Source organism: Aspergillus campestris (genome assembly GCF_002847485.1).
Source record: "Aspergillus campestris IBT 28561 chromosome Unknown P168scaffold_8, whole genome shotgun sequence".
Lineage (NCBI taxonomy): Eukaryota > Fungi > Ascomycota > Eurotiomycetes > Eurotiales > Aspergillaceae > Aspergillus > Aspergillus campestris.
This window is the reverse complement of record NW_020194343.1, coordinates 1,108,605-1,125,644: the sequence shown is the minus strand read 5'-3', so window position 1 is coordinate 1,125,644 and position 17,040 is coordinate 1,108,605. Positions and strand designations below refer to the sequence as shown.

General features: G+C 54.6%; 6 protein-coding genes across 6 annotated transcripts; 3 read left to right on the top strand and 3 right to left on the bottom strand.

The window, feature by feature from the left end:
- Positions 1 to 48: 48 nt before the first annotated feature.
- pup1 (proteasome core particle subunit beta 2) lies at positions 49 to 1,250 on the bottom strand. Its single transcript, XM_024841343.1, has 3 exons — positions 1,015 to 1,250; positions 914 to 961; positions 49 to 848 (listed from the first exon to the last, which is right to left on the bottom strand). The coding sequence occupies exons 1-3, from the start codon at positions 1,138 to 1,140 to the stop codon at positions 204 to 206; spliced, it is 819 nt and encodes a 272-aa protein (XP_024691872.1). The 5' UTR covers positions 1,141 to 1,250; the 3' UTR covers positions 49 to 203.
- Positions 1,251 to 1,440: 190 nt separating this feature from the next.
- P168DRAFT_305577 (FG-nucleoporin NUP159) lies at positions 1,441 to 6,587 on the top strand. The gene is made up of 3 exons (XM_024838942.1): positions 1,441 to 1,849; positions 1,914 to 2,607; positions 2,668 to 6,587. The coding sequence occupies exons 1-3, from the start codon at positions 1,763 to 1,765 to the stop codon at positions 6,402 to 6,404; spliced, it is 4,518 nt and encodes a 1,505-aa protein (XP_024691871.1). The 5' UTR covers positions 1,441 to 1,762; the 3' UTR covers positions 6,405 to 6,587.
- Positions 6,588 to 6,765: 178 nt separating this feature from the next.
- Positions 6,766 to 7,941, top strand: P168DRAFT_305576 (uncharacterized protein). The gene is made up of 2 exons (XM_024838941.1): positions 6,766 to 7,135; positions 7,278 to 7,941. The coding sequence occupies exons 1-2, from the start codon at positions 6,931 to 6,933 to the stop codon at positions 7,772 to 7,774; spliced, it is 702 nt and encodes a 233-aa protein (XP_024691870.1). The 5' UTR covers positions 6,766 to 6,930; the 3' UTR covers positions 7,775 to 7,941.
- A 190-nt stretch (positions 7,942 to 8,131) lies between these two features.
- P168DRAFT_298077 (telomere maintenance protein PBP2) lies at positions 8,132 to 9,595 on the bottom strand (the record flags this gene model as incomplete). Its single annotated transcript, XM_024838236.1, has 2 exons — positions 8,132 to 9,019; positions 9,086 to 9,595. The coding sequence occupies 2 exons, from the start codon at positions 9,593 to 9,595 to the stop codon at positions 8,132 to 8,134; spliced, it is 1,398 nt and encodes a 465-aa protein (XP_024691869.1).
- Positions 9,596 to 10,686: 1,091 nt separating this feature from the next.
- P168DRAFT_298076 (uncharacterized protein) lies at positions 10,687 to 11,790 on the top strand (the record flags this gene model as incomplete). The annotated part of the gene is made up of 2 exons (XM_024838235.1): positions 10,687 to 10,872; positions 10,927 to 11,790. The coding sequence occupies 2 exons, from the start codon at positions 10,687 to 10,689 to the stop codon at positions 11,788 to 11,790; spliced, it is 1,050 nt and encodes a 349-aa protein (XP_024691868.1).
- Positions 11,791 to 11,806: 16 nt separating this feature from the next.
- Positions 11,807 to 16,983, bottom strand: P168DRAFT_311701 (RecQ family helicase MusN). Its single transcript, XM_024839522.1, has 4 exons — positions 16,499 to 16,983; positions 12,829 to 16,433; positions 12,696 to 12,774; positions 11,807 to 12,635 (listed from the first exon to the last, which is right to left on the bottom strand). Exons 1-4 carry the CDS (start codon positions 16,905 to 16,907, stop codon positions 12,100 to 12,102), a joined length of 4,629 nt encoding a protein of 1,542 aa, XP_024691867.1. The 5' UTR covers positions 16,908 to 16,983; the 3' UTR covers positions 11,807 to 12,099.
- Positions 16,984 to 17,040: the final 57 nt, after the last annotated feature.

The window sequence follows — 17,040 nt, the reverse complement described above, 5'->3', positions numbered from 1 at the left end:
TAGATTCAATGTATAGGTAGATTATTTGACCTTATGATGGCCTAATAACTTGGTTATAGCTAGCGCAGCGTCACGTGTTCTGGATTCTACAGACTCATATACAGAGACATAGTGGCCATAATGTGAGAATTCTTCATTCGTCCAAGTGCAGAAACAAAGCGTATAACCCAATTAATCTACTTCGTAACCCTGTAACCCACCATTCACGAGTCCACCTCCATCAGGTTCGGATCCCCAGAGACCTCCTCGACAGTGACATACTTCCGCATATCCTCCTTGGTAGTAACCTTCTGGCTAACCCAAGCAGTAGTACCCTTCTCAAAGCGATAGTTGCGAGCCTTCTGGCCACGCTCATTCGGCTTCATATAGTTCCGCAGCAGATCAGTCGGCTTATCATTCTCGATAACGCAAACATCGACATTACTACCAGAGCCCAGATCGTTGAAGATACCAGCCTTGATAGCCTCGGACGCCAACGCGATCGCCTCCTCGCGGTTCAAGTTCGGCTTCCACGTCGACTCAAACACCGACATCGCAGCCAGCGAGCCGGATCCCATCGTCACGTAGGGCAGCTTGTCTGTGGACCCGTGCGCGTGCACCGTGTACAGGCCCGTGCCGGTCGGGTCCACGCCCGCGACGACCAGATATGCGCCGATATGGCCCTGGTATCGGAAGAGGTGCTGCTTCAGCATCGTCATGCAGGTGATTACGCGCGGCGGTCGGCCCGTCGACAGCGAGTGCAGCTCGACGTTGGAGCTGATGAGCGCTGTCGTGAACTCCGTGTCGGCTGCTGTGCCGGCGCCGGCACACCAGATCTTGGGGGCGATGTAGTGCAGTTTTTCGCAGTTCTATTTCAGTATCGGGGGTGTTAGTTGGGGCGTTTGTGATGGTGGGTGAGGGATGATAGGCGTACCTTGTCTGCTACGATGGGGCCGCTGGTGGCTCTGGTATCTGCTGCGATCTGTCACGCCGTCAGGTTTCATCCGGTTTGTTGAAAGGTTCAAATCGACATACCACAACGCCATTGTCAAAGACACAACCCACAATCGTGGTACCTGTGCTGGTGGCTTTGGGGAGAGGCACGCCCTTAGCGTGAAGCACGTTGTTGCGGTTGTAGTTGGAGAAATCGAAGCCACCCATGGTGACGGTTCGGGATTGGAGAGAGTGTGATATATTAGTAGATATCGAGTGAAGGGATCCAATGCAAGGACAGCACGAGAGAGCGAGATGAGAGGTGGATAAAGGATTGAGGGTTGGAGAAGAGTGGAGGACAATGATGAGGTTGGAGCTGGAGTGACGAAGCTCCCGCCGCCTGATCGTTGACCGCCTCAGGCATCCGCTCCGCCCGGACCAGCCGCTGCCTTAACTGCCTTAGACTGCTGGACTGTTTTTGCTCCAACCATCAAATAATCTTCATTGTCCTCCTCGATCGCAGTCACCCTTCAGCTTCCCAGGTGGTGTTGAGCACTCCACTTGTTCCCTTTTATTCTCTTTCTCGACTTCATACTATTTCTTCATTGAACTCTCTTTCGGCGAGTCGTCTCAAACGCGCTCGAATATCCGACGCTTTCCTCCCTTGAGGGAAGAAAGGCTTCAAGGTTTTTGCGCGCACTGGGTAGCTCTTCAGCCAGAGTCCCCACGCACGCCAGCGTCGCTCCTTTACCTCGGTGCCGAGTAGTCGCATTCTCCCCATGCTCTAAAGAATCGACTATCTTAAGGCGATCGTCCGCGTTCGATTTCAGCCGACTACGACCGACTGAGAATGGCCTTCAGCTTCGGGGCCCCCAAACCCGCTGGGGGCAATATTGCAGCCGAATTAGGCCCGGAACTTCCTGATCTCTATGCGGAGGTATGTGGAGTTGATGTGGAAGGTCGGTTGGGGTGTTCGCGCAAATTTGCTAATTCTGCGACAGGAAGTCGGCTTTAAAGGTGTCTCCAGCGATAGCAACGTTCGATTACTTCCTACCTCCTGGCCCGATGACGCCCTTCCCGCTCCGACGAGTAATCTCTTAGCAATCGCACCGACGCAGGGTGTGGTGGCTGGTGCCGGACCCGATGTCCTGGTGATCGCGTCGTCGGATGCCGTGCGGAAGGCGATTTCCGCGCCCACCGGAGAGAGCAAGGTCAAGACAAAGCCGTTCGAGCCGCAAGCGAAGATAGTCCTCCCTGGACGACCGACGCATATTGCCTTCGCATCGGGCGAAACGGCCTTGGTGTTGGCTACGGAGAATGGGGCCCAACTGTCTGTTTTCCCGACGACCAGCTTGACGGCGGGAAATGCGCAGCCGGCTTTGTCCATCGCGACGAACGGCGCTACCTTTCGCGCACTTGCTCCGAATCCGGCGCCTGCGAGTGAAGCTCATTCATCGCTGGTTGCACTGGTTACGACTGGGGGCGAGCTCTTGATTGCGGATCTCAAGGCGGGTAACCTGCTGTCGGGTCCGAACGGCCAGGTGTTGAAGAGTGGTGTGAGCTCCGTTTGCTGGAGCAACAAAGGGAAACAGCTTGTTGCTGGACTGGCAGATGGCACAGGGTTTCAGATGACGCCTGAAGGCGCGCAGAAGGACGTGATACCCCGCCCTTCGGATCTTGAGGACGATTGCCATGGTACGTTTCCTACCGAATGATCCCGGAAGATGTCTGTTCATCGCTGACAATTTCGTACAGTGTCTTCTATCGTATGGCTTGAAAACGATGTCTTCCTCATGGTATACACTCCGAATGCTATGGAGGACGAAGACGGCCAAACACCCTCGTCATCATACTACATCATCACTCGAAGGAAGGGAGCCCCCTTCTTGATCCAGAAACTGCCCGAGTTATGTACGCCATTTGGCCTCAAGCGTGCACCCGCATACCAGTTTTTTGCCCGCATCAGGGACTACAAGCCACACCTCAAGGACGTCCTGATTGCATCCTCAACAGCATCCACCGACGTGGGCCTGATCACAAGATCAGATGCCCCGCTGGCGAGTGATGATAGCGCAAAGGCCGCCGTGGGGCAGTTCGCTATGACTGAAGTGAACGACGACACAAAGAGGGCATCAGCTCCTCTGAAAGAGTCCGGCGATGAAACCTCCGTCATTGGTTTAGGGGTGGACTTTTCCAGCACCGACATCGTCGTCTCTCCCATCGCAGGTGAAGATATCACCGAGAGTTCGACTCCGTTGCCCAACCTATTGCTCCTCAGCAATGACGGCATCCTGTCTTCCTGGTGGTTCATCTACTCCGAGTCCATTCGTCAGAAAATTCCGTACCATGGCATGGTTTCTGCCAGCACACAGCTGCCCCAGCTGCAATCCCCACAGCAGCAGCAGCCTCCCGCTCAGCCCGCGGCCGTCAAGCAATCAGCGTTTGGGCAGTCTGGCTTTGGGGCCCCGTCCGCGTTGGGTGGGACCTCTCCATTCGGTAAGCCCTCCGCTGCACCTGCATTTGGCGCCCCCTCGGCCTTGGCTGGTGGCCAGAAGCCGGCCTTTGGTGCCCCCTCAGCTTTGGCCGGTGCTCAGAAACCAGCCTTTGGGTCACCCTCGCTTGGAGGCGGTGCTCCTGCGTTCGGCAAACCGGCGCAGCCCGGGTTTGGCGCCGCCAGCTCCTTGGGCCAAACCGCCAACACCTCACCATTTGGGAAGCCTGGCTTCGCGTCGATGAGCACGGGATCAGGCTTTGGACAGCCGTCGACGCCTGGAAAGGGTTTCAGCTCTTTTGCGTCGCCTGCCGCGGCTTCTGGAGGCGGCTTTGGGGCATTTGCAAGCTCGGGTGGGGGTGGCTTTGGTGCCGCAAAGCCGTCTGGCGAATCCCCCTTCGCTAAAGCCGCCGGTGGCTCTCCTTTCAGCAAGCCGTCGACTGAGTCTCCATTCGGTAAGCCGTTGACCGCAGGCCCATTCGGGAAGCCGTCGGGGCCATCGCCCTTTGGAGGCCAGACGGATACAAGCTCGGCCTTCGGTCCTCAAAAAACCGAAGAGGCGAAGGGTGCCTTTGGTATGGGCACTAGCGGCTTTAAGCTGGAGTCTACATTCAAGGGCGATGGTACTGCTGCCAATGACCTCCCCAAACCGGAGAAGCCGTCCTCTGGGTTGTTTTCTATGGGTGTGCTGGATGATATGGTCGCTACGCCTACCAAGACCAGTCCTACGTCGGAAGCGATGGATGACGGGGCGGACGAACCCGCAGCGCCGGAGCCAGAAAAGCCAGAGCCCAAACAGCCAGCACCTTCTTCTCTATTTGGCGCACCGGCCACATCGCAGCAAGATACCGTGCAATCCAAACCGTCGGCGCCTTCTCCTTTCGGTGCCCTTTCTAAAGCTGAAACGCCGGTCGGATCGTCTCTCTTCGGCAGCCAGCCGCAAAATCAGCAACCTTTTGGGCAGGCTCAGCCAAGCAAGCCCTTCTCCTTGTTCGGAAACACTGCTCCCGAAAAACCTACGAGCCCCCTCTCTGCACCTTCTGAAAAGACGGCAATCGCCAGCCCCAGAGAACAACCGACAGATACCCAAACTTCTCCAGTCTCGTCGATGATCGAGCCCCCGTTGCCCCCCGATTCAACCAGCAGGGACGCGTACGGACCTGGAGACACATCGGCATCGTCAAATGTTTCCAAGATTTCCGTGGATGATGCTCCTCTCCCACCTGATTTCACAAAACCGGCTGGGGGAGAGCCGCCTCTACCACCGGATTTTACAAAGACGCCCAAGGATGATTCTAAGGCTGTTGCTGAAGAGGCGCCCCTGCCCTCAGAGCCCGCCACGCCTCCGTCACCTACTACGCCGTCCGGAGAGCCTGGCCCAGTTCCAGATGAGTCAAGTGCCGATGAATCCGAAAGGGAAGGAAGCGATGGCGAGGAAGACGAATCTGGGTTTTCTGACAGCGGGGAAGAAATCACCCACGAGATCAGCAATGACGAACAAGAGTCGGAACCAGAAAGTCCAAAGACTTCGACCGAGAGCCCTTTCGGCGGTGCGTCCACAAAGGGCCCCGCGGGAGGTTTGTTCGGGCAGGCTCCTAAGCCATCGCAACAGCAACAGCCATCGCGACCGCTATTCGGGGAGATTAACAAACCCTCGTTCCCTCCGGCACCTAGCGCCAAACAACCGCCACCCAGGCCGATTAGTCCCATGCGTCGGGGTTCACAGAAGAGCTTCCTCCAGCCAAGCAACCAAAAGCCGAAGGCTGCGCACCCGCCAGGAAGCACGCTTGCTGCGCGCAAAGCTTCTCTTACCGAGATCGCGAAACGCGAGAATCAGCTGGCACCCCAGCTCGATCGCGTGTCCCGGGAAGAGAAGGCGCGATTCGATGCCCAAGCCAGACAGCAAGAGGAAGAAGCCTTGTCGCTTTCCGACGACGATGAAGACGAAAGACTCCATGCCGACCTTGCCCAGCCCATCCAGCCAGTGCCCACCTTGGATCCTTTCTTGCCGCATCAGGACTATTCCGGGCAGACAAGCAAACCAGGCATTCCTGGACAGATCGAAAAGCTCTACCGCGATATCAACTCCATGGTGGACACGTTGGGGATCAACACTCGGTCTCTGTCCTCGTTTCTTCTCTACCAGCAATCTCCTAGCGGATCTAACTGGGTGGATATCCTGCAAGGAGAACACCCGGCGGATGTCCTAGACGAAGAGCTCCGTCTCGCTGAAGTAGAGAAGCTTGATGACGTGGTTGCCAAACTCGCTGGCTCTCTGCAGAAGCAACGGGTGCAGGGTGTGGAAGAGAAACTCGAGAATTGCCGGACGCTATTAAGCAAAGACATCCTCGCGCTGCGCGCTCAGTGCGCTAGCATTCGAAAGACCCTTGATGCTCACACCGACTCCACGGCAATCCTTTCTGCGCCACTGTCCGCCGAACAGGCCAACCTCCAGCAGGACCTACGGACGGCTTCTACGGATATCCAGGCGAAGCTCGCTGACTTGGAGTTTGCCGTATCGCTTCTACGGGCCAAGATCGCGGATGCGCCGCGACCTGACGGTGCTGGAAATGGATCGAGAAAACGACCGACCGTCGAGGCGGTGGTCTCCACCATCGGCACGATGATGAACATGGCGGAGGCCAAGAGCAGCGACATCGACTTCCTGGAGCTTCAGCTGAAGAAGCTGGGCGTGGACACGTATGCGACTCCCGCGGTTCGCGAAGGGTCCCCATTCACGACGCCGAAGAAGGGCGTGGGCAAGTTCCCTGCGACGCCCGGGTCCCGGGGCTCCATCGATCGCCCGGCACCGCATACCACACCCCGAATCCGCCAAACGGGCCCTCAACTTCCGCTCGAGCATCACCGGCTCAGCCAGAGCCAGTCGTCTTCGCTCCTTCGAGGGCGCGGGCGATCTGGTCAGCAGACAGGAGAGCGCGCAGTGGAAGGCCAAGACGCAGCGGCGACAGGCTCTCGTCGGGAACCTGAAGAAGGCGATTGAGGAAAAGAAAACCAGGGTCCGGGGATTGGACGATCAGTAATGTAGGATTATGCACTTATTATTATTATTATTCAACTTTTTCCGTTGTGGTTTTGCGATATGTATGAAGAATAAACAGCGGGTCATGGCGGGGTTCAACTGGTAGTTCTTTAGTTGATTGATGCGATTCAGGTTGGATAGCGCTTTCTGTACATAACCCACTGTTGAATTACAACGAGAACGCTGTGATTATCATTCATTTGGCTATATCATCAAACCGGGAAATGGGGCATACCATACGTATTGAGTGTTGACACCCGATTAATCAAAGGGAAGTGACATCATCAACCACAGTGACATCAACCATTCCCTCTCTCCATCACTCATACCACTGACATCGACAACACATCCAACACATACATAGCCATTATCCCACCCCATCTTCCACAAGCACAATCCAATTCTAGACCCTCACAGCCACACATATCATACCATACCATATCATATCATATCAAATCATATCAAACCGCATAACATCCCCGCAGCAATGGACGCAACCGACGACGTGATGAACACCATCAGTGAGTTCATCTACTTCCGCGTGGAACCCTCCGTGAAGCCCGAAGATCCCAACAGCGACGAGGGCTATGCTCTGCTGCGGGTTTTCGAAGCCGTGAAAGCGCAATGTGCGTATCGGAGCTCCGCGTGGGGTCGGTCTGTGGAGGATGAGAGTGTTATTGTTTGGGTTGTTGGTGCGTTACCCTATATCTATCTTGCCCAGTCCATATTATCCTGTCCTGCCATTGATCTACAACCATTCTCTCATGCCAACGCACTACTGCGATATTCGAATACGCAGTATACGAGAAACCACATACTAATTACGAATCATAGAATGGACTGACATCTACGCCGGCACAAACCTAACCTACCTCAAACCCTTCGTCCCACCCGACACGCACATCCAAGCCGTCTACGCAACATTGACACCCCCAATCCACGCAACCGAAACCCTAACCAAAAACCCCATAACGGAGCTATGCGCCCTCGCCTTCGAAAGCGGGCTGCCCCCCGCACAGCAAACCAAGCTCAGCTGCGACCTGGTGCACTTCCGCTCGACGCTAACAGGGTCGTCGGTGCTACCGGAGGGCCAGCGCCCGACGTCTTGGACGATGGGGTATGTGGAGAGGCCCGGGACGGTCCCTATGGAGAAGAGTCCGACGGGCAAGGCGCTGGTGTATTTGCTTGTTGTGGGGTGGCCTAGTGTGGAGGCGCATTTGGAGGCTAAGAAGTCGGAGGCGTTTGCGGAGGGGATTAAGTCGGTTAGGGAGGCTATGTTGGGGACGGCGCCGGGGTTGGGGATGATGCATGTTTCTTTTAGGAAGGTTTAGTTCTTCTTTCTTTGTCTTTTTATTGGGGGGGTTGTATATGGGGTGTAATTGTAATGTTGGTGGGAGGTGAAGGTGAAGGTGAAGGTGAAGGTGAAGAGAAACCATAAGTGTATTGATTAGGCTAGGATAAAAACGCTTTTCAATAAAGTACAACGTCAAGATTTACCCGAAAACGAAGTGGTACTGCGTAAGAAAATCACCCGGCCGCCCTAAACAAAAGACTTTGGGGATTAAACCTGAAGCTGTCCTCGAGACAGCCTACGTTGACGAGACGTCGCACGCTCACATGCGGTGCTTTTCGCTCTCTGTTGGGAATCATTTGTTAGCTAGGTTTGAGTGGGATAGCATGCAGGTAAGTTACTCACCAAGTCGCGAGTACAGCATGTACAGAGCCATCTGGTTGCACTCCTGGGTGCCCGTGATGGTCACTAAGCGCTCGTTGCTGTTCTCTTGGGGCTCGTTGATCTTGATCACGCTGCCGCTGAGGTGGCGGATCTCGTTGATCTTGGCACCGCCCTTGCCGATTATGGCTCCCACCATGTCGTTGGGGATGTAGATCTGCTGGGTTAGCGGCTGACCGGGGAGGGCTCCACCCACGGGGGCAACGGGCGCAGGGCCGCCACGGGCCTGTGCCGGCTGCGGCGTGCCGTAGGGAGCCGGTTGGTGCGGCCCGGCGCCGGCGTACGGGGTGTGCGGGGTGGCACCGTAGGGCATGGCCGGCTGGGCAACCGGGGCAGGAGCGGGCTGTCCGTGAAGGTAAGGAACGCCGTAGGAACCGGCCGCCGCGCGGTTGGGATGGGGGTGATGGCGCTTGAAGGTGTCCGGATGGCCGTACTGACCACCCACCGGCTGCGGCACATACGGCACCACTTGCATGCCACCGGGCACGGCGCCGGCGGGGCCACCGCTGCGGGTGGCATACGCGGAGGCCGCGGGGCCGCCGAAGCGCTCCGTCAGCTGCTCGACCAGGGTCACGGCGACGTAGTAGGTGGCGATGTGCACGGCATCGGCCACACCCAGGATCACCAGGGACCGCTCGGTGGACAGGGGAAGGCAGGCATCGGAGGCGTTGAGCCGCGCGCCGGACGCTTCCTGGATCTCGCGGATCCGGCTCCCACCCTTGCCAATGATCGAACCAATGAGAAGATGGGGAATCAACAAGCGCAAGGGGTATGTCTTGGATTGGGCAGTGGAAGGAGAATCAAGGGGCTCGTTGTTCAGGGTACGGATGATCAAACCAAAGGCCTAGTTGGCCAGTCCCGTTAGCAGCTGATCCACCGGGAAGGATGCTCCAGTGAGGGAGGGACTTACTTTAGCGACCGCATCTTGTGGACCGCTCACCGTCAAGATACGCTCCACCGCGCCACGCGAGTAGTCGCTGACGGTGCATTTGGCACCTGACAGACGACGGATCTGAGACACGTTCTCCCCACCCTTACCGATTACCGTAGCCGCTTCCTGGCTGGAGATGACGGCGCGGATATGAACCCAGCTGGACTCGTCCTGAGGACGCTGCTGGTCTTCCTCACTGCCACCGGTCTCGGTGTGAGACGCGGTGGACTGGATGGGCTGGGTTTCCGACGAAGGCCCCTTGGCGTTGGGGGCGTCGGGAACCACCGTGTCACCTTGGCCATCGGCGTTCCCGCTGGGGGCACCAGCAGCTTCGGTCTTGACATCGGCGTAGGCCTCCGAATCATCACCCTTTACTACTTTGTCCAAAGCGGGGCGCTTGGCCTCCGGTTGGTCATTGGGGCCGGACGGCGAGGAAGGGTCCTCTAGAGGACGCTTGGTCGATTGCAACGCAGATGGAGATGCCGACATGATTTCAAACTGTGCAGATTTGCTTCACTTACGCAGGAAGTCGAAGGGTCAGATAAACAGAATTGTTCTTCTTTCTTTCTTTTTGTTCTTTTCTTCTTGTCTGCCTTATTTGGATCGACTATGTACACCAGGAGTTCAAATAAAACTTGCTGGTGCTGGCGATCGACTGGAGAGGGAAGTGTTGGTGCTTGAAATAACTGGGGAGGCTGGTGATAGTTCGAGGACAATGAAGGAAGTGATGTTGGAAAGAAGGGCCGGCGGAAGTATGTGCAAATGCTGGGAGGACACGGGCCTTGTGCTGGATCAGAGAGCTTCGCGCGTGCAAAGCAGGGATAGTGTATAGGCAAGGAGGAAAGAAGAAGTTCTTCGGATTCGGGAGCGATCAGACGGAAGAGAGGATTGTGTGCTGGACGATGATAGTGGTGATGGAGAGGATTCAGGGTCCGGGCGATGTTTGATAGCTGGTTTGACAGCAGGGGAGAGGTGAATGTGGAATGGAAGATGAGACCAAAAAAGCAAGTCCTGGATGAAAGCCACAACCAATCCTAAAATACCCTCGCCTAAAGAACACGTCTTCGAGATCCACGAGATACAACTCAGAAGTCCGTCACGCTGGTGCCCAAATAGGAGACTTGGAAAACTCGGGGGTGAACGCGGACGCGGTCTGAGTCAAGACGATGACCTCAACTTGTCCTTACAACAGACCAAAAATTCTCAACCGGGAGGAAGAGAGATAGCAGAGACAGCAGAAGAGACCTTGATGTGATAAAAAGGTCCTGGAGTCGTGGGTTGAAGAGGATGGTCTGAAGCTGAGGACGGAGATGGGGAAGAAGTGAGGTTGAAGTCGAGTCGGTGGCACGGGGTCGCGCTAGTCTGTTTTCGGTAAGCATCAGGCCCGACGACGTCACGTGCTCAGGCATCGGCTGCCGACTTGTTGATCGGGGGATTTGATACTCGCTCTTCCCTCTTCGTCCATTGCGCCTGGGCTGTCTTGCTGTCAATTAACCGAATTAGGATTGTCGCGCGTCCCCGATAATACAACACCCAAGCTAACCGGCGGGGAATCACCCGGGTCAACATCGAGACGCGCCATGGATGTGTCGCAAGAGACCGTGGAGCGCATCCAACGCTTCTCAGAGAAGCGCCAGGAAGCCGAAGAAACATACAACAAACAACCCCTCAACATCTCCAATGTGCAAGCATACAACAGTAAACTGGATGATACGTTGCGACAGCTCCAAGATCGAGTCCGGCGCCATGAGAAAGACCTGCGCAAGGTAAAGCCCCGCAAGACCCCGCGAGCAGAGCATCAATGTTGACCTGCGCCTTAGCTTCGCGAAGTCAATGCAGTCGATCTTGATAAGATGGAGTCAGATCCATGGTCGCGCGTCTCCCAAGTGCGACGAGCAAAGAAGGCCTATGACTCTCTTCTCAAATCGGGGACTGAGCTCCCCAAACCGGGATCTCCCCTTCCATCTCTCTTGGCCCTCGAAGAGACCATACGGCTAGTGAAAGAGAGCAGAACGTCCATCTCAATGACAGCAGAAAAACTGTCCCTCGATCGCCAGCGTCTCAAAGTAGAAGAGACCAATTTGCGCGACGCGCAGTCCATCCGAGACGGGCTCCAGCGCAGGATCCAGAATATCCGACGGGACGCATCGCAAAAGCAAGAAAAATCGCCGTCGCAACTCGCGCGCGAAGCCATCAGCACCCAGGAAACGAAGAAAGACAATATCGACAAGGCGACAGATGATCTGCGGGCCTCCCTCCACAAGTTCGTCGACGAGTCCCTTGCGCCGATGGTAGCAGCGGAAAACCTCGGGGGCCCAACGGTGGGGGACGTTTTCAATATTTCCGATACCACCTTAAACGCGGGCTATACGAGCCACGGCAAACCAAAGAAACCCAAATCATTGGACACAGAGGGCCCTGACACGAACCAGCGTCGCATCGATGAGCTTCTCAATCGTCAGTCGGGCCAGAATGGAAGTCATCCGTCGAACAAGCGGGAGGCTGCGGCGACGGAGATACATGAGCTCCTGGATGCGTTGCTCGATGCAGGCTCTTCTTACATCGACCTGCCCCGGGAATCGGCCGCGTCTAGATTCCTTGTACGGGCAAAGGTCGCCCAATTCCATCCTCGCGATGCCCGCAGATTGAGACTAATAGATTTTGCGCGCGCCTTGGACGACTGAATATAAATCTGATATTACGTTGTTATGGGATTAATCATGCCAGTGTAAATTATGCCACAGGAAACACCTCTAGGCGTAAGACGCCGTGCAGTTCGCATTTATACTTGGTATGCCTGCCAGACCACCAATCTCGAGCGCAGTAGTCCAGTAACGAAACAACACATCCGCTTCGCCCGCCAAAAAAGAGTCATAAAAAAAACCGTGACAGAAACGAACAAACGCCTATATATGCAACCGACCATTCAAAGCAACAAACAGGCTTGGGATATAACATTAACTCCATCGACATTGGACAAACATAAACAACCATCATATAGGCATCATTCCTATTTTGCTCGTGGTCTCTTTCGCCTTGGGGGCCTTCCGAGAGCCAGAAGCGCGGCCGCTAGCACGACCGCTACTGCTTCCTTTAGACCGGGAGGTCTTGGTCCGGGGTTTCGAATCACCGGTATACTTGCGCCGCGAACGCTTACCACCTTGGCGCGGTCTGGATTTGGAACTGCTAGCCCTGGAAGTCGGTCGACGAGAGTCGCCATAATCGTCACTGTCGTCGTCGTCGACAGCCTGGGTGGAGAAGTATCGACTAGCAATGGTGTTGTCCTCGTCCAGTTCGAAGGTCGATGCTTGGTCGTCGAAGATACCACCGTCGCTGAATTCTTCGCTGCTCGTGAGGTTGATGACGTTGTGATGATTGGGATCAGGGACGACGCCCTCAACATCATCGCGTTCCTTTTTAAGTTCCGCATAACGACGCTGTGTGTCTCGCACAAGTTTCAAAATTTGACCTCCGTACCGATTCACCTTGTCTGTATCGATGCCCGGGATAGTACCTAGTTCCGCGAAGTCTATGCCAAAATCAGCACTCAAGTCTTAATCATATTCCAAGGGCTCAAATGTCCACCCACCTCTAGGGAAAACAATAACCATTTCACGCAACACCGTATCCGTAAAAGGCTGGTTCCGCAGACCCTTGTTGATCATCAGCTGCGCAGGCAAGTTAGCTTCTGTATGCGATGTAGTGAAGTCGAGATAACATACCTCTTGACAGTAATTCTTGGCGTAAACCATGAAGTCTTCCGCAACCGCCTTGTGAAGAGGATCAAGTCGATCAAATCGGACATCCTGGGTGATTGGCGGACCAGGCGACCGCTTCTTCTCTCGCCGTTGTTTCCCCGCGACTCGGATTCTCTCAAACCCATCACTGTCCCGTTCACTATCGGAGGCGCCCTGAGCTTCATCGTACCGGTAACGGGCCAAACGGCGTTTATTTGCCGCTTGCACAGGCGAAGACACGTTTGTAGACTGCGGATGGTACTCCTTCTTTGACGTAGCTCGAGGTTTCTGAGCCTTCCCATTCGGCGAAACCCGGACATGGAGTTCAAGCTTGCGTCTGCCGCTTTCGAACTCCGCACAGCGCCGCCCGACCTTGATATACTGAACAGCAAATCGACTGCCGTTGACCACATTTTCTTCGTATAGCGCACCTTCGCTGAGCAGTCGGTGGAACAGACGTTCGGCCTCTCCTAGTTCCAAGGAAGACCCATCGCCGTAGCCGGTTGCCTGTCTGTGGTTAGGAGACCTAAACTTCTTGACACTCCCTCGGAACATATTCACGCAGTATGACAAAGTCACTCTGTCATCTATGTCCTGGAAATAACGCACGACCTTGATCACAGAAGCGGCGAGGTGGGAAAAGTCGTGCAGCTCAAAGACGGAATCTGATTTGCAATTGTCACAGGCAGAGTTGCAGTCTTCGCGACGGAAGTATTCGTTGAAGTAGGCCAGAATTTGCACTCTCCGGCAGTCGCTTTTGTTCTCACAAAATTGGACCACATTGTGTAGCATCTGGCGCTGTCTGTTCTTCTGTTGCTTGCTGCCGTCACCGTTGTCGATCATGCGGGTAAGGGTCATTGTATCCTTGTAGCAGTAGTACAGATAGCAGCCGGAGCGTTTGCCATCCCTACCAGCACGTCCTGTTTCTTGATAGTACCCTTCCAGGCTCTTGGGAAGGCTATGATGGATCACGAAGCGAACATCAGGCTTGTCGATACCCATGCCAAAAGCAATGGTCGCAACAATGACGTGGGATTGTCCGGATTGCCAGCGTTGCTGTACATTGGCTCGCTGGTCGGGCTTCAGGCCCGCATGGTAATGTTCGGCCTTGATGCCATAGTCCTGCTTGAGCTGGCTTGCAACCTTCTCGCAAGAATCGCGCGAAAGGCAATAAACAATACCAGATTTGTTCCGATAACTCGACATGATTGTATTGGCAATGCTCGTCAGGAGCTCGGCGCCCTTCTTTTTAGGCCGCACGTCATAGAAGAGGTTTGGCCTGTTAAAGCTCTGGGAGAAGATTTGACAGCCCTCCATCTTGAGATTATGGATGACATCGACCTTTACATTCTCCGTCGCAGTAGCGGTCAATGCCATCATCGGAACATTTGGTAGCTGAGACCTGAGTCCGCCCAGTTCTTTGTAATCAGGACGAAAGTCATGTCCCCACTGACTGACACAATGAGCCTCGTCAATGACAATGCGAGCCAGCTGGCGGGAGTCATTGAGTTTCTGCAGGTTCCGGATAAGAGCTTGGTTCTTGTTTACCATTTCTGGGGTGATGTATAATAACTCAATTGGCTCCCCCGTCCGGTAACCTGCCAACGTGCTCATTATCTCCTGTCGCTCTTCTTTCGGTGTTTCTCCGTTCAATAAGAATGCTTTAATGTCAAGTTTACGTAGATGATAAACTTGATCTTGCATCAAACTGAGCAACGGTGATATCACAATCGTCATTCCTTGAGTAGATCCGGTAGTCACAATGGAAGGAAGCTGATAGCACAAAGACTTCCCTCCACCTGTCGGCATCAAGACGAATGTGTCCTTCCCGCTCAGTGTTGCATCAATGGCTTCAAGCTGATTCATTCGAAAACCGCGAAGGTGAAAGCGATCCTTAAGGACGGTTCTCACCTCCTTTGACCAAGGGTGTTGATGCCAAAGGGCATTGTGGCTTTGAGATTTTTGCGTTGAGGGTAAGCGTGCGGCGTTCCCCGAGGTTTCGGTGAAAACTTTTCGATCTTGCATCTCCAGATCGGTCGCTGGTATATCATCTTGGATGTAATTTACAGCTTCCAGCATGTCATCGTCGTCGGCACTCAAGTCGAACTCATCCATAGGCTGGGGTGCCATGGCAGGCGACCCCATGGTCCTGGTGAATGCATCGTCATCAAAGCCGTCATCGGTCGCCATAACATCATCATAATTAAATAGGTTGGATTTTGGTGTTTCCCTGGGTTTTATAGACGAAGACTGAAAGGAGAGTTCAGGAACGGATGTGCGAGAGACACTGTGGCTTGGTTTTGATTTTTCAGGACTCCTGCGGATTGATTCATAAGCCAAGGGCTCGTTCCTAGGTCGCCTGTCGTTATCTGCGTATGAAGACCCCGGAAAAGAAGCCCGAGGCGAAGGTAGAGAAGATTGAGTGAAACCACTTTCCAGCGTGTTCATGTTCGGCAAACCCGTGGGTGAGAATAGGTCGGCAGACATGATTAGGCGTTTCAGATCCGCTTCAAGCTCGTCCAACTGCGCTGTAGCTTTTCTATTCTTTGCGAGCTCGTCTGGCAATGAACGAGGGTCGCCACCTTGAGAGATCACCCGCATCAGAACCCCTTTCAGCTGCTCCCTCTTGGATTCGCTAGCATGGTAAGCTACCCTCTGCTTCTTCAGCGATTCAATTGCATCGATTCGATCTGTGAGAACCTTATTCTCAGAAATCAGTTCTGGGGTTAGTTCACCCTTCATTGCTTGCTGGTAAACGATCTCCGAGTTGCTTGTAAGCGTGTTCTTGAGGTTTGCAATCCGCTGCTCAAGCAACCCCAGCGGAAGCTTTAAAAACCGTGCAACATCCTCGTCTCTTGGTCTTGATTCTGGTGACGTGGAGGGTGGAAGGGAGCCAACGGACGGTTGTCTTTCATCGAACGCTGACCTCTGAGAGACACTCGAAGCAGCGCGAGCCACGTCCGGTATGGAGTGGTTTCTGTTTTCCTTTTTCAAGGGCCTACTCTCATTCTCTGGTTCGTCCAAAGGATCATCCTTCGGGAGGATTGGATACAGCGGCTGTTCCGGCTCCTGCATAATCTCATCGTCACTTTTGACCAGCTCGTCGAATAGGGTATCGTCTTCTTCATCGTCGGAGTCGGCAATAACTTTGCTGGCGTGGCTTCGGGGCCGAGAGGCGTTTGATCGGTTACTAGTGGGGTGTTCCGTTGATCGCAGGGGAGTTGCACGCGTCTTGTGCACCGCCTCTGACCGACTGGGAGAAGCCTGCCTCTCGTTCATCCCAGGCGAGCGAATCCTTAAGACATTCTTCTGGGGAGAGAGATCTGAAGTGTACTCGTCACTCTTTCGCTTCTTTCCTCGTATATCAGCAGGAGCTTTGCGGAAAGCCGCCCCTTCAGTCCACAACCGACGAGGCTCGCCGAACTCGTCTCCCGCAGGCGCGGGAACCCCAGCGCGATCGCAATCGCCGGTCAAATCAATAGTGTCGATTGCCAACAGTGGCGAGGTTAGATCGAGCGTATCATTCGACTTGATGGGCGTTGCAGCGGGCCTGTTACTATAGCGGAAGGAAGAAGCCGTATCACGTTGTTCTGTCCAGTTTTGTTCAAGTCAGTCAACACTCCCCACAAACACACTACTAAGCCTCCTAGCATACCTGTGACATTACTTTTCGGCAATGCCTCTTTCCGAGCTCTTGGTGTTTCGACAGTCCCAGAGCCATTCGAGACACTCGGCGGGCTGGAAACAGAACCCTTAGCACGGCTGAGCATACGAGGTTTGCTCGCAGATTGCGGAGCAAACATCAGTCGCGCCATATCGTCATCAGGTGTTAAATCCTCCCGCTTTCCAGCATTATGGTCAAGCAGCGGTTGCGAGTCCCCAATCGTAATATCCCTGATCTCATCATTCGCCGCATTGATCGTCGGGGGCGGTCGCGTATCAGTACGGCTCTGACCGCTCGTGGGGTCGTGACTGTCGCCAGCAGCAGGCGTTAAAGACTGGTAGAGTGCAGGGCCCTGACCAAGCAACCATTTGAGGTGAGACTGCAAATTGTTCCTAGTCATAGGGACTATGTGCCGTTTTTCATGGCGATCTTCACGACTCCGGCAAAGCCTTAAGTTTGAATCGGGGCTGGATTGTACCGCCGCTAATATCAACAGAGGGCCTGGTGGAGATAAATCGGTCTATCCACAAGGC

Bases quoted from the DNA above. Each gene is read 5' to 3' on its own strand.
- pup1 (XM_024841343.1), bottom strand. From the start codon at position 1,140: ATGGGTGGCTTCGATTTCTCCAACTACAACCGCAACAACGTGCTTCAC. The intron at 962-1,014 runs GTATGTCGATTT...ACGGCGTGACAG, and splicing joins TCTTTGACAATGGCGTTGTG to ATCGCAGCAGATACCAGAGC. The intron at 849-913 runs GTACGCCTATCA...ATACTGAAATAG, and splicing joins GCCCCATCGTAGCAGACAAG to AACTGCGAAAAACTGCACTA.
- P168DRAFT_305577 (XM_024838942.1), top strand. From the start codon at position 1,763: ATGGCCTTCAGCTTCGGGGCCCCCAAACCCGCTGGGGGCAATATTGCA. The intron at 1,850-1,913 runs GTATGTGGAGTT...ATTCTGCGACAG, and splicing joins TTCCTGATCTCTATGCGGAG to GAAGTCGGCTTTAAAGGTGT. The intron at 2,608-2,667 runs GTACGTTTCCTA...AATTTCGTACAG, and splicing joins TCTTGAGGACGATTGCCATG to TGTCTTCTATCGTATGGCTT.
- P168DRAFT_305576 (XM_024838941.1), top strand. From the start codon at position 6,931: ATGGACGCAACCGACGACGTGATGAACACCATCAGTGAGTTCATCTAC. The intron at 7,136-7,277 runs GTGCGTTACCCT...TACGAATCATAG, and splicing joins TGTTATTGTTTGGGTTGTTG to AATGGACTGACATCTACGCC.
- P168DRAFT_311701 (XM_024839522.1), bottom strand. From the start codon at position 16,907: ATGACTAGGAACAATTTGCAGTCTCACCTCAAATGGTTGCTTGGTCAG. The intron at 12,775-12,828 runs GTATGTTATCTC...TTGCCTGCGCAG, and splicing joins CCAAGAATTACTGTCAAGAG to CTGATGATCAACAAGGGTCT. The intron at 12,636-12,695 runs GTGGGTGGACAT...ATTTTGGCATAG, and splicing joins GGTTATTGTTTTCCCTAGAG to ACTTCGCGGAACTAGGTACT.